At 42.8% G+C, this 15,617-nt stretch overlaps 1 protein-coding gene across 6 annotated transcripts in view; it reads right to left on the reverse strand.

Annotated features, from left to right (window-relative positions):
* Positions 1-15,617, reverse strand: part of RNF157 (ring finger protein 157) — a 107,505-nt gene that overhangs the window by 77,273 nt on the left and 14,615 nt on the right. For all 6 annotated transcript variants that reach the window (XM_060202801.1, XM_060202802.1, XM_060202799.1 and 3 more), the window contains exon 2: positions 1,017-1,135. In XM_060202801.1, coding sequence (XP_060058784.1) covers positions 1,017-1,135 — 119 coding nt within the window. The remainder of the gene's footprint in view (positions 1-1,016; positions 1,136-15,617) is intronic.

Below are 15,617 nucleotides of genomic sequence, written 5' to 3' on the forward strand. Positions count from 1 at the left end.
AATTTACTTATTTTAAAATCATCTTATGGCTTAAAAAGGTAAAAAGAAATACAATCTATTTTGCACCCTTTTAAACCAACATTTAATAAAAATTAGTACATATGTATACTATTCTGACACCAGAGGAAAGGGGCAAAAAAAGGACCAGGAAATAGCTCACCTACTAGGGCACATGCTTAGCATGTATGAAATCCGAGGTTCAAGTCTTGGCACCACAGCACTGAGAGAAGATCCACAGATGGTGGAATAGTATTATGGTGTCTCACTGTCTTTCTCTCTAGCTAGAGCTGAAATAAAAACAATGGAAACACACACAAACACCCTCGGAGCAGTAGAATCATGTACAGATGAGGCCCCAGCACCAAAAAAAAAAGAAAAAAGAAAAAAGAAAGAAAGAAAAGGAAAGAAGAAATTCAAAAAGCAAGTACTTGTAAGGGGTTGGGGGAAAAAAGGCCACTTCCCAAGTATGACCCAAATCTAGTGAGTTAGAAAAAAATCTTTCCTGGATCTATCAGAAAACAAATATACATCTTTCTATTCCAGTTGTTATGGTAGCAATGACAAAATCCAAAGTCTGCCAGGGTAATAATTAGAAGAGGGATCACACTAGACAAAAGCAACAACAACAAAAACTGATTACAAATTAAAGCTCAAAACAAAAAGTCATCATCAAATTAACCTTCCTTAATCTTCCAGATCAGCTACCCAACTAAAACTTACAGAAGAAATCAATCCAGGGAGGGGCCAGTGGGCAGAGTTGGGAAGGGCTGTCTAGGAGGTGGCATGTAGGCAGAGGTGGTGTTTCAGTGAGTGCCCTTAGGGAACTTAATTTTGCAAGCTGTTTTCATTTTCAAGCTGATATCGGGAGCCTTTCCACAGGGCAGCCTCCAGTGCCGGAGAACCTGCTCCCCTAAAGAGGCTCGACCTGGGTCCCAGGAGCCCTCTCAACTCAGAGCAATCTACAAACAGGCCACTTCATCCCTATGTGGAAGTAAATGGATTGATTACAAGCTTACCGCCACTGGTCTGTTCCCCAGAAAGTTCAGGTCACTGTTCTCCCCAAACAAGTAACCTTCAGGGTGAGTTGAGTCAAACTTCTCTCCTCCCATGATGAAGTGGTTGGCAAAATAACTTCCTGGAGAGTGGGAGACAGAAAAAGCACACAGAAATTGGTCAAGCTAAACCAGGACTGAAGGCCTAGTCAGTGCACATTAATGAACAGACATATGTATGTAGGTACATATATTAAATCCCTTTAAACTTGAAGCAGGCCTCCAGGTATTCAGGACTCCTGGTTGGAAACTAGTAATCAAGAGCAAACACACATGCGTTTCTTTGCCTAGATTTTCATACGGCTGCTTACACCCAGACACAGAAACCTCAGCACCCAGCCGCTATCATGTGTATACCTCTAGAACCCTCTCCACGGAACGCTCTTCATTTTTCATATTTACTTCAAAATATGAGCGTGCCACACAGAGAAGTAGCAAGTTAAATAAAACAGCTGTTCCTGGCTTTACTTACCAATAAGCACACAGACTACAGAGTTCAATGGGTCCACAGCTCAGTGTTGTGAGAGAAGAACTCACACACTCATGCATATATCATGTGCAAGCACACACGTGGATAACACACTTGGCTGGTCTCGGGTTTAGTAGCAGAGCTAGTGGCTAAGGCTGAGGGACATCAGTCACAGTCTTTCGACCGGTCAGGAGGCTGGGGTTTTTTCACCACTATCATAGCTAGATGCAATCAGCAGTCAGGGGTCAGAATCCCCATCTGCCTCATCCAAACAGACCCGGGGCCCTGAGCCAGGATGTGATGGCTTTGAAAAGTCACTAAGGAATTAGACTTTGATGATTGAATGAATGTGTTTTTACCTAAATTTCTTTCCTTTTTTTTAGGGGGGGCATGTCAGGGTTTCACCATTCCAGGCTAATTTTTTAAAAGTTATTTATTTACTTATTTATTTATGAGAAAAAGGGAGGGGGAAAAGAAACAGCATCATGCATTCCTAGGGATGGAATTGAACTCAGGATCTACGGCTTTAGGGTACAACACTTTATCCACTGGGCCACCTCCTGGGCCATATATGGGCTGATTTGTTTTCCAGACAGAAATAGAGACGCATAAAGAGAAAGATACCACAGCACTGAAGCTTCTTCTGACACAGTGGGGACCAGGTTCAAACCTGGGTCACACTCACGGCAAAGCAGACACAACACTACCCACGTGACACTGTTAACCCCTCAAATTTCTTCTTTCTTTCTTCCCTTCCTCCTTTCTTTCTTTCTTTCTTTCTTTCTTCCTTCCTTCCTTCCTTCCTTCCTCCCTTCCTCCTTTCTTTCTTTCTTTCTTTCTTTCTTCCTTCCTTCCTTCCTCCCTCCCTCCTTCCCTCCCTTCTTTCTTTCTTCCTTCTTCTTTTTCTTTCTTTCTCTTTCTTTCTTTCTTTCTTTCTTTCTTTCCTTCTTTCTTTCTTTCCTTTTCTTTCTGGATCCAGGGTTATCACTGGGGCTTAGTGCCAGAACTATGAATCCACTGCTCCTGGCAACAATTTTTCCCATTTTTTTCCTTTACAATATGGACAGAGAGAAACTGAGAGAAAAGGGGACGACAGAGAGGAGGAGAGATAGATAGACACCTGCAGACCTGCTTCACCACTTGTGGAGTGACACCCACCACCCTCCTCCCCCCCCCCCCCCGTAGGTGAGGAGCTGGGGGCTCAAACCAAGATCCTTGTGCCAGTCCTTGCCTTTGTACTATTGCACTTAACCCAGTACACTACCACTACCACCCCTGAAATTTCCATAATCTAATCTCCTCTGAAGGTAACTTGTTCAAAACTAAACCTGTCCAAAGCAGCCCATACCATATCATACCTTATCAATGCTCTCAGATACCTACCTCTATTCTCAGGTGAATACAATGAATTTATGAAGTGGCAAGAGACTAATTCTTTTGTTCCGCTGGTAGGATACACTCCCTAAATCAGTTTTAGTGTTTGTTTAAAGTCTGCACTGAACTCTGAAAAAACAAGCTCAGCACACTTAGTCTGTGAAAGAGCCAGGAAGGAAGGAAGGAAAGAAGGAAGGAAGGAAGGAAGGAAGGAAGGAAGGAAGGAAGGGAGGAAGGAAGGAAGGAAGGGAGGAAGGAAAGAAAATTTGGGGGTTGGGAGGTGGCACATAGTGGTACAACCAGTTAAATGCACTTAACATTACCACTTGCAAGGACCTGTCTCAAGCCCCTGCTCCCTACCTGCAGGGGAGGAAGCAGGTCTGCAGGTATCTATCTTCCTCTCTATCCTGCCCCTCTCAATTTCTCTCTGTCCTATCAAAACAAAATAGAGAGAGAGAGAGAAATGACCATCACAAGTGCTATATTTGTAGTGCAGGCAGCAAACCTCAGCAATAAACCTGGTAATAACAAGAAGAAAGAGAGAATTCTAACAGAAAAATACTCATTTTCATATTTTCTACACATGAACTTTAATCTAGACATACTAGTTAGACAAAAGATAAAATTCTGCACTACAAAGTGGGGTGATTCTTTAAGTAGACAACAATCAGGAAAACTTTAAAAGCAAAAGTTCAAAAACCAAAGCAGCCCCAAATCAAAACAGTCACTGAGGTACTCTTGAAAGCTACCCATCAAACTTTAATAACACCCAGAGCAGCCATGTGTGAGGGGCACAGAGCCACTCTGCAGTTAGGAAAGCTGACTGCTCAATTATTGATGTCTGCGGCTCGCTAACCCTATTTTCTTAGTGCATAATTCATGGAGAAGAGAGGTGCTTGCTTGCTCTAAGTCGAAGCAATCATCTCACATAATTTAAGTCTCTGACTGTGAGACCCTATAAAATATGCTTTCTATATATCAGAAATTATGTTTAGTATAAATTCAACAACGTAAGAAAAGCTAAAGATTTAACTAGTTTGCCCAAACTGTGAACAAAGAGAGAGGTAGGCTTGGTGTCTGGAGCTGCTGGATTGGATTCCACATGTTGGTGCACTTGGTTGAGCCCATACGTTACCATATGCCAGGACCTGGCTTCAAGCCCCCAGTTCCTACCTTCGGGGGGGAAGGTTCATGAGTGGTGAATCAGTACTGAAGATGTCTCTCTTTACCTCTCCCTATCTTATCTCCTCTTCCCTCTCAGTTTCTGTCTCTATCCAATAAATGAATGAATAAATAAAAAATTATAAAATCCCCCAATAAAGAAAAAAACAATAGCAAATAAATAAAATTAAAATTTAGAAAGAAAAGTACATACAATTCTACGTTTATGTAGTCATTCATTTATTTCCATCATGGTTATTGCTGGAACTCAGTGCCTGCACAACTATACTGCTCCTAAGGTCCTTCTCCCACCCCACCAGCCTCCCCCTTCCTCTTTTAGTTAGAGGGAGAGAAGGGCAAATGCAAAAGGAGAGACACTACAGCCCCGCTCCACTGTTCATGAAGCTTCCCCCACTGCTAGCACTCCCAGTGTGGGATCCTAGGGTGGAAAGTTGGTTTCCTGCTGTGTTCTAGTATTCTTTTATTTGTTTGTTTACAATGGACACTTATTAGTTTTACAATTAGAAAAAAAATCTTAGGACTGAGTCGTGGCACATCTGGTTAAGCACATATTGCAGGACGTAAAGACCCAGGTTCAAGGCCTGGTCCTCACCTGCAATGGGAAAGCTTTGCAAGTAGTAAAACAATGCTGCAGGTGTCACTCTCTTTCCCTCCTATCACCTCCTTCCCTCTGGATTTCTGGCTAGAGTCTCTTTCTAGTAAATAATGATAATAAATAAAATTTTTTAAAACCTTTCATTAATAATAATAATAATAAGTAATGAAAAGAGGTTGGCAGGTAGCTCAGCAGGTAAAGCACACAACTTGCCATGCATAAATAAACACGCTTCCTGGGCGGGGAGATAGCATAGCAGTTATACAAAAAGACTCTCATGCCTGAGATGCCCAGGTCCCAGGTTCAATTCTCTATACCCTATAAGCCAGAACTGAGCAGTGCTCTGGTTAAAAAAAAAAAAAATACAAGAGTGGGGGTAGACAGCATAATGGTTATACAAAGAGATTCTCATGCCTGAGGCTCCGAAGTCCCAGGTTCAATTCCCCGTACCACCATAAGCCAGAGCTGGGCAGTGCTCTGGTGTTTCTGTCTCTCTCTGTATCTCTCTCAAAAATAAATTAAATATTTTAAATATATATATATATATATATATATGTATATGTGTGTGATACTTTGCATTGTTCTGCAATCTGCAATGCTATGCTTTTTATGGGTATTTTATTAACAAATAAAATGTTAATAAGAACCTTATTAACCTTAAGATAACTTTTCTTCCCTTATTTTTTTATTGCCAGTAGGGTTATCACTGAGGCTTGGTAACCGCACAATGAATCCATCACTCCTGACTATCCCCCCCTTTTTTCTTTCTCTCTTTGTTTCTTTCTTTCTTTCTTTCTTTCTTTCTCCTTTATTTCTTTTTTTATTATATAAGACAGAAAGAAATTAAAGGTGTGAGGGAAATAGACAGGAAGAAAAGAAGAGAGATACCTGCAGACCTGTTTCACTGCTCATGAAGCTTCTCCCCTGAAGGTGAAGAGCAGGGGCTCACACCCACTCCTCACACACCATAAAGTGTGCCGCTTAACCATGTGTGCCACCACCTGACCCCCTGAAATAACTTCTAAACTATAAAATGACTCAAACACGGGGGTCGGGCGGTTGCCCAGTGGGTTAAATATGGGGGTCCTTGCAAAGTGCAAGGACCGGTGTAAGGATCCCGGTTCGAGCCCCCAGCTCCCCACCTACAGGGGAGTCACTTCACAGGTGGTGAAGCAGGTCTGTAGGTGTCTTTCTTTCTCTCCCCCTCTGTCTTCCCCTCCTCTCTCCATTTCTCTCTGTCCTATCCAACAACGACATCAATAACAATTGTAATAATAACCACAACAATGGTAAAACAACCAGTGTAACAAAAGGGAAAAAATGGCCTCCAGGAGCAGTGGATTCGTGGCGCAGGCACCGAACCCCGGCAATAACCCTGGAGGCAAAAAAAAAATTACTCAAACATGTATACCCATAATATGGCTTAAGGGAAAAAAAAAAAAAGGCTGTTTAGACTTCTAAGTAACAGTATTGTTTTGTTGTTGTTGTCCTGGCACAATTTCAAGTCAGGGATTTAAATTTTTTAGATCACAGAAATTTTATAATATACAGGACTGGTGAAATAGCTCGCTTGGATAGTGGGTCGTTTTGCCATGTGTGAGCCCCCTGCTCAAACCTGGCCGCCACCACACTGAACAAAGCTTCAGTGCTGTGGTCTCTTTCACTCTCTCTGCCTCTTATCTAATAATGATGATGATGAGATAAATAAATATTTGGGGGATAATGTGGAACTATACCCCCCAACTTGTAATTATATATGCCACTATTAAATCACTTGTGATAACAAATGTTTAAAAAGTGGCAATCCAACTCTACCCCATATGAAGTAACTTCAGGACCTATCCTTATACCCCCCCACCCATCTATCTGTGTGTGTGTGTGTGTGTGTGTGTGTGTGTGTGTGTGTGTGTGTGTGTGTGTGTGTGTGTTTGTGTGTGAGAGAGAGAGAGAGATGAGAAAAGAGAGAAAACCAAAGTATCACTCTGGAACATGTGATTCCAGGGTTCAAACTCAAGACCCCATGCTTGAGTCCAATGCCTCATCTACTGCACCACATCCAGGATCACAACTCCAGTATTAACGACTGGGTTATGATCTAGATTGGATTGGCCTGTAGATTTGCAACCACACCCAGGTTTTCTATTGTGCTGTCTTATTCTCGACTTAATAGGGACATTACACATATTGATTTGTAACTTTTTTTTGCCTGATGCACTTCAGGCATCTTTCCACATCTATACTTCTAGATCGATTCCTTAATGACTACAGGATCATAACTTCTTAGTAAGGGCTTCCTCTAGACTAGCACTTCATGTACGAGTGCTACATGGATTATTCTGCACAAGGACTCCACAAGGTAAGTGTTGATTTGGGGGGTTTACAGAAGAGGAAACAAATAACAAAAGGACAGATAAGTAATCTGTCCAAGGTCACAGAGCTATAAGAGACAGTCAGGCCCCAAAGTCTTCTATTGTTGTTACAGAGCTCTGTGTACCCTTCACCACTATAGTCACTGAGTGTCCAGATATGATTGTCTCTCTGCTGATAAACATTGCCTACTCTTCCAGTTTACTTGCAGTTGCCTGCTTCCTTTCCTCCCCCCAATGTGATTGTTTTTACATCTCGAATTTGTCCTTGTGGACTGTGTGGGATAAAGGTTTAATCAGGCTTGGTTTTTATTAGGAACTTTTTAAAATAATTTTTATTAGTGATTTAATAATGACTGACAAGATTGTGGGATAAGAGGGGTACAATTCCCACCACCAGAGTTCCATATCTCATCACCTCCATTGGAAGGTTCCCTATTCTTTATCCCTCTGGGAATATGGACCAAAGATTGTTGGTATTCTTCATATTGGTTTGGTCCCCTTCCCCCCACCTCTGGGAGAATTGGTTTGGCCCTTGCTAGTTTTGCGGGCCCTCTTTCTCCCTGCCCCCTATGCTAAGTAGTTCCAGAGTTCTGGCAGAACCGCTGGAGGAGGATGCAGGAGAGATCTGTGTGGTGATTAGTTTGGGTTAGTTCATGAATCGTTGTTCGTGAATAAAGAAATACAGCTTCCCGGCCTAGCCGTGTGTCCGCTGTTCACCACCCCGAAGCTAGCCCGGCCTGCTGGAGCCCCGAACTTAACAACAAAAGATCTTTATGGGGTGCAGAAGGTGGGAGGTCTGGCTTCTGTAACTGCTTCTCCACTGGACATGGGTGTTGACAGGTCGATCCATATCCCAGCCTGTTACTATCTTTCCCAAGTGGGGTAGGGCTCTGGGGAGGTAGGATTCCAAGACACATTGGTAAGGTCCTCTGCCCAAGGAAGTCAGGTTGGCATCATAGTAGCATCTGCAACTTGGTGGCTGAAAAGCATTAAAATATAAAGCAGAATGATTCGTTTAATAATCAGGAAGCCAAAGATCAGACTAGAGATTAGATTTGGGGTCTTCCTGTTGGAAGGAGCTAGGAAGTCTATTTTATGTTGTTTTCTCTGGGCTGGCTTCACGGGCAGGTAACAGACGACCAGGGACACACGGCTGAGCTGAGAACGCAGTTTAATCTTTATTCACGAGCAGGCAAGCAATCCAACAAAATAATCACCACACAATGTGCTCCTCCACCTCTCTCCTCCAGCTGCAGCATCAGGAACCCAGGAAGTATGTAGGATAGGGGCAGGGAGAAGGGAGAAGCGCGAAAAGGCAAAGACTAAACCACAATCTCCCGGACGCAGGGGGAGTGAGACCAAACCAATGTAACAGAATGACCATGTAAATAGACCACAACGTCAAGCAGTGTAATAGAAGGGCTCCCAGAAGCAGAACTAGAAGCAAACTAACAATTTTAGGTGTATTCCAGGGGGCCATGACTTCACTAATTTTTGGCTGAGCCCAAAAGCTAACTAGTAGGTGGGCTATGAGTATTGTCTGAGAAGATAGTGTCAAGAGTTGAGGATGAGGTAGGAGGGCTGGGCAGTAGCATAGTTGGTTAAGCACACATGGCACCAAGCACAGGGACCGGCATAAGGATCCTAGTTCTAGCCCCTGGCTCCCCACCTGCAGTGAAGCAGGTCTGCCGTTGTCTATCCTCTGTCTTCCCCATCTCTCTTAATTTCTCCTATCCAACAACAACAGCAATAGCATAATAACAAGGTCAACAAAAATGGGGAAAAAATGGCCTCTAGGAGCAGTAGATTTGTAGTGCAGGCACCCAGCCCCACCAACAACCCTGGTGGCAAAAAGAGTTGAGGATAGGACTAAAAAGCTGGATCAGGGTAGAAAGTAGCTCCCAAATATGGGAAAAGCACATAAACACCATTAACTGTAAAGTCCATCTATCTGACCTAGGGCCCATGTCTATTCATATTTAGCACAAGAGCCTGTGTAACCTCTGCATCCTTGTCAGTCTGATCTCTCATTCCATGGTCACAGCTAGGAACATATTAAGCTGCCCTCAGGACCAGTCTTCCTCGAGTGGCAGAGTATGTTGACCTAGCCTCCCTCCACAGAGTGGGGCAATTTCTTTCTTTCTCATTTCATTTTTTTTAAGTGGGGCAATTTCTACTACTGTTGTTGCATTACATTGAAGACAGTGTCCTGTAGAGGCCCACAAGAGAGGTGTTTTTTTTTTAATTGGGGGATTAATGGTGTAACAGTTTGTACATGTGTAACATTTCTCCGTTTTCCACATTTCCTTTCAACCCCCACTAGTTCATCCTCCCACAAGAGTTTATGATGTTGTTCCTGATTTACTAGGAACTTTTACAAACATCATTTGTTGACTATTCCATTTATCCTACTAATTTGAAATGCTTTGTTAAAATCATGCCACATATTTCTAGATATTGCCTTTGAATTCTACTCTGAACCAGGACAACATAGTTTTAACAACTGTAGCTTTACAGTATTTAGAGCAAGTCTCACATCAATGGAACTACAGGTGTTTTTTTTTTTTCTCCCCTACACTTTCAAGTCCTGTGCGGTCATCCTCCACTCTCCTTCCCTTTACTCCGCAGAGTTCCCTCAAGCCCTTCTATATCGCAAGATTTTCAACACCTTACAACTTCCTTATGTCTCCCTATCCCCACTTCACTTCTGACTTCAAAAGCTGGGCAATGGTGTACCCCATAGAGCATACATGTTCACAAGCCCCATTATCTGGGTTCAAGCTCCTGGTTCTTATCTGCAGGGTTTGAAAAGCTTCACGAGCAATGGAGCAATGATGCAGGTGTCTCCCCTTTCCTTCATCTCTCAACTTCTATCAAAAATAAGTAAATAAATAAATGACACTGACAGCAATGGAGCCCTGTAGGCACCAAGCCCCAGAAATGATCCTGGTGGCCAAAAAAAAAAGGGGGGAGGAGAAATCTCTATCTCCAAGGTTAACGTCTTCCCCTGAGTTCTTATCCCCAGCTGCTTTTAACTCCTTGAGATCAACAACTCCTTGAGATCATCTCCCTTCCTTCCCAATGTCTCCGTTCCTCTCGCCCTACTGGCTTCTTACTTTCCTATTCTACAAACATATTCTCTGATCCACTTAAATTAAAAATAAAAAGTTCTATCTGCCAGGCCTAATATCTACCCATTCCCCCTCTCACCCACCGATCCTGTCTGTCCCATCCCACATGTGACAACTCCCTAAACAATACAGTAGCTTCCTCTGCCCCTGAAACTGTTCTCTGCAGCACCAGCAGGCCAGCCATCTCCTCACACCTCGATTTCCTTAAGGAACGCTCAGCAGACTTCAATACTCATTTCTGAGGCTCTCTTTCTCCCTTGCCTTTCAAGGTCTCTAATAATTCTGAGTCTCAGGCTGAGGAGATAGCATAATGGTTATATGCAAAAAGACTTTCCTCCCTGAGTCACCAAAAGCCCCTGGTTTCATCTCCAGTAGCAACATAAGCCAGAGCTGAGCAGTGCTCTGGAACACTCTGGAAATCGGTCCTCTCCTCTGCACTCCCTTCCTGGTAACATCAAAGCAAACGATTTCACTAAAATAAACAGCATTACATTCTGATGTCCCTGACCAGCTGTGTGAACCAGAACAAATTATTTAACTGTTCTGTGCTTTAGTTTCTTTATTTTAAAAATGGAAATAGTCATATTGCTTTCAAAGGATTTTTGTTGGGATCAAATGAGGTGACTTGCATAGCAACTGGCTAGGTCCAGGGAGTAATTAATACAAGCAACTCCCAAACCATGGCCTCTGATCTTCCAGTCCAGATCTTTAATCACCTGCCATCTCTTTTCAGCCGAATATCCCATCTTTGCCTCAAATTCAATGAATAACCTTTTCATCTAGAAGGAGGTAGAATAAAGCACATTTTATCTTAAGAGCTGGCATTAGAACTCCTTCTAGTGAAAGCATGATCTTTCCGGAATATATCTTCATAAGCTACTCAGAACAGAGAGCAAAACATCAATACTAGAGATGCTTTTGTTGTTCAGATGAAGAGAAAAGTAAATAAAAATAAAGGCAAGGAGAGAAAGAACTATTAAAATAGAGAAAGGTGGGGCCGGGTGGTGGTGCACCTGGTAGAATGCACATGTTACAATGTGCAAGGGCCCAGGTTTCAAGCCCCTGGCCCCACCTGTAGGTGGAAAGCTTTGTGAGAGATGAAGCAGTGTTGCAGGTCTGTCTGTCTGTCTGTCTCTCTCTCTCCATATATATATATATATCCCCTTTCCCTCTCAATTTCTAGCTGTCTCTGTCAAATAAATAAAGACAGTTAAAAAAAATACAGAAAGTCTGATATGGTTGAGCTTCAAAGGCAGTAAAACTCCCCCACTGAAGTCTAGCTTAGGGGAACAGTGTGATTATTCCTTTGGGGCTGTTTTGCATCACTGCTATGCAAGCACCAACTTCATCAAACTACCCCACCCCAGAAATCTTTAATGACTCTACACTTTGAATGTCCGTCAGAGTGTAATTTGAGTAGAAATTGAATGGAGTGTTGTGACATTTGCTGTGGGGCAAAGACACCAGGTGGGGAGCTCAGGAGCCACCAAGGTCATGACACTGGTATGGTGGGGGGTTCACGGACCTCTTGGAGAGGGCTACAGGAGTCTGTAGTCTATGATTTGGGGCAATGGTGCCTTGCCGTCTAAGTAGACTAGGGTCATAAGGAGTTGTAAAGCCCCTAGCTGATATTTGGAAGTCTATTACTTTTTACTTTTTTTTTTTTTTAATGAGATGATAAAGCACTACTGTGCCATTTATGGTGCAAAACAAAGCCTCACGCTGGTATATGCAGTACTGGACACTGAATCCAGGGCCTTCCTTTTTTTAAAAAAAAAAATTATTTATTTCCTTTTGTTGCCCTTGTTTTATTGTTGTAGTTATTATCGGTATTGTTGTTGATGTCATTGTTGTTGGATAGGACAGAGAGAAATGAGAGAGGAGGGGAGGATAGAGAGGGGGAGAGAAAGATAGACACCTGCAGACCTGCTTCAATGCCTGTGAAGCGACTCCCTGCAGGTGGGGAGCCAGGGGCTTGAACCGGGATCCTTATGCAGGTCCTTGTGCTTTGCACCACATGTGCTTAAGCCACTGTGCTACCGCCCATCCAGGACCTTCCTCACGCAACCAAGGTCTATGCTCTACCCACAACGCAGTCACCTCCCCAGCTGACAAAGGAACTCTCTCAGACTGCTGGATGAAAAGTAGCCTAGTAGAGGTGAAATCACTCAAGCATGGGGCCCCGTTTTAAAAAAAAGGTAAAATTTAACAAAGTAGATTTTTTTTTTTTTTTTAGTTTTGAAGAACTTATCTTTTTCTTTTTTGGGAGGGGAGGTCTATCTATGGTTTGTGTTTTTGGTATCACATTTAAAAACTCTCTGGCAGGCTAGAAATGGACCTACCCTACGACCCTGCAATTCCTCTCCTGGGGATATATCCTAAGGAACTCAACACATCCATCCAAAAAGATCTGTGTACACATATGTTCTTGGCAGCACAATTTGTAATAGCCAAAACCTGGAAGCAACCCAGGTGTCCAACAACAGATGAGTGGCTGAGCAAGTTGTGGTCTAGATACACAATGGAATACTACTCAGCTGTAAAAAATGGTGACTTCACCATTTTCAGCCGATCTTGGATGGACCTTGAAAAAATCATGTTGAGTGAAATAAGTCAGAAACAGAAGGATGAATATGGGATGATCTCACTCTCAGGCCGAAGTTGAAAAACAAGATTAGAAAAGAAAACACAAGTCGAACCTGAAATGGAATTGGAGTATTACACCAAAGTAAAAGACTCTGGGGTGGGTGGGTGGGTGGGGAGAATACAGGTCCATGAAAAATGATGAATGAAATAGTGGGGGTTGTATTGTTAAATGGGAATCTGGGGAATGTTATGCATGTAAAAAAAAAAAAGAAGTAGAAACGCAAAGCAGAAATTGACTGAGTTTGGAGTATGGCACCAAAGTAAGAAAGCAGAAGTACACTAGAGTTTGCAGTGAGTACCTCCCTAATACTTCCTCTCCACTTTTCCAAGCTTTGGGTCCATGATTGCTCAACAATTTGTTTGGCTTTGTATGTTAACTCTCTTTTCAGTCACCAGGTTCCAGGTGTCATCAGGATGCCGGCCAGACTTTCCTGGATTGAAGACCCCCACCAATGTGTCCTGGAGCTCAGCTTCCCCAGAGACCCACCCTACTAGGGAAAGAGAGAGGCAGACTGGGAGTATGGACCGACCAGTCAACGCCCATGTTCAGCAGGGAAGCAATTACAGAAGCCAGACCTTCTACCTTCTGCAACCCACAATGACCCTGGGTCCATGCTCCCAGAGGGATAGAGAATGGGAAAGCTATCGGGGGGGGGGGTGGGGGGGGGTGGGGGGGTGGGATATGGAGATTGGGTGGTGGGAAAAAAAAAAAAAAAAGAAACAGAAGGATGAATATGGGATGATCTCACTCTCAGGCAGAAGTAGAAAAACAAGATCAGAAAAGAAAACACAAGTAGAACCTGAAATGGAATTGGCATATTGCCCCCAAGTAAAAGACTCTGGGGTGGGTGGGTGGGGAGAATACAGGTCCATGAAGGATGATAAATGACATAGTGGGGGTTGTATTGTTAAATGGGAAACTGGGGAATGTTATGCATGTACAAACTATTGTATTTACTGTTGAATGTAAAACATTAATTCCCCAATAAAGAAATAAATTTAAAAAAAAAAAACTCTGGCCAATCCAAACAAAATCACTATTTTCACAATTTTGTGTTGATTTTTTTTTTCAGTGTTCTTGGAAATATACCTGAGTGAAACTGCTGAGTCGTGCAGTGACTACCCATCTCAGGGACTGTCAAGTCATTTTCCAAAGCAGCTGCACCATTTATAGTCCCACGGGCACGGCCACCAGAGTTTCCATTCCAAAATAGCCTCACCAATATTTGTTATTTATATTTTTATTACAGCCATCCAAGGGAATCTGCAGCACTAGATGTAATTTTAATTAGCTTTTTTTCTCTTTTTAATTTATTATTTTAATTTTTTTTTATTGCCACCAGGGTGATCACTGGGGCTTGGTGCTGGCACTGAGAATCCACACTCCCAGTGGCCACTTTTTCCTTTTTTTTTTTTTTTAATTTTCTATTTTATTTGATAGGACAGACAGAAATCAAGAAGGGAGAAGGAGACGGAGAGAGAGAGATACCTACAGACCTGTTTCACTGCTCATGAAGCTTCCTCACTGCAGTTAAGAGAGTGGGGGCTCGAACCCAGGCTGTTGAGCATAGTAATGTGTACGCTCAACTGGATCCAGTAACACCACCTGGCCCCTAATTAGCTTTTCCTCAGATGAATAATGTTGTTGGGCATCTTTTCATGTGTTTATCCATGAAAATCCATTTGTATGTCTCATTCGGAGAACTTTCATTTCAAGCATTGTCTTATTTCAAGCCCTTTATCTTATTGATAACATTTGAGAGTTTCACTTGAGACACAGAGAGAGAGAGGAGAGAAAGAAGCCAGAGCACACCTAGTACATGCTGTGCTAGGGACTGAACCAGGAAACTCAGGCATACACGCTCAGTGCTCTACCAGTTGAGCCATTTCTCCAGTCACTGCTTGTCCAATTTTAATTGGGTTTTCTTTTTTGAGTTGCACAAATGTCATATATCCTAGTTAAAAAGCTCTTATCATACATATGATATGAAAATATTTTCTCCCATTGGCTGTCTTTTCACTCTGTGATCCATTTTGAGTTATCGGTGATGTGGGGGAGGAAAGGGCCCTGGTTCTTTGTTTTTGTTTGTTGTTTAGTTTATTTATTCCCTTTTGTTGCCCTTATTGTTTTTTATTGTTGTAGTTATTATTGTTGTCGTCATTATTGGACAGGACAGAGAGAAATGGAGAGAGGAGGGTAAGACAAAGAAGGGGAGAGAAAGACAGACACCTGTAGACCTGCTTCAGCGCTTGTGAAGCGACTCCCTTGTAGGTGGGGAGCCAGGGCTCGAACCGGGATCCTTACTCTGGTCCTTGCGCTTTGTGCAACGTACGCTTATCCCGCTGTGCTACCACCCGACTCCCTGTTTGTTGTTTATTAATACCCACTTGTCTCCATGGTTGTTATTGAAAAAACTGCAAATTGTCATGGAACGTCTGTCAAAATCAACTGACCATAACAGTCAGGATGTAATCTGGCAAGCAGTTGTGCTCCATTAGACTTCGCCTTTCGTGGTGTCAGTGCCACTCTCTCTTGATTACTGTGGCTATCGGGTTATTTGGCATTGACTAGTGCACATCCTCCATACTCAAGACCCTGAATCCTGTGCATGTCCACTGTAGACGTGGGATCAACTGTCAAATTCAAAAAAAAAATGTGTGTGGAGATTTTTGACAGGAATGTACCCAACTTGTAGGTCAATATGGAGAACTCAAGGCGGCCCAGGAGAGGGCAGACTGCATAAAGCATTGTAATCTCAGACAAGAGGTCAGTCAAAGTGAACCTCTGGTTCTCTCACA

Source organism: Erinaceus europaeus, chromosome 12, assembly GCF_950295315.1.
Source record: "Erinaceus europaeus chromosome 12, mEriEur2.1, whole genome shotgun sequence".
NCBI classification, from domain to species: domain Eukaryota; kingdom Metazoa; phylum Chordata; class Mammalia; order Eulipotyphla; family Erinaceidae; genus Erinaceus; species Erinaceus europaeus.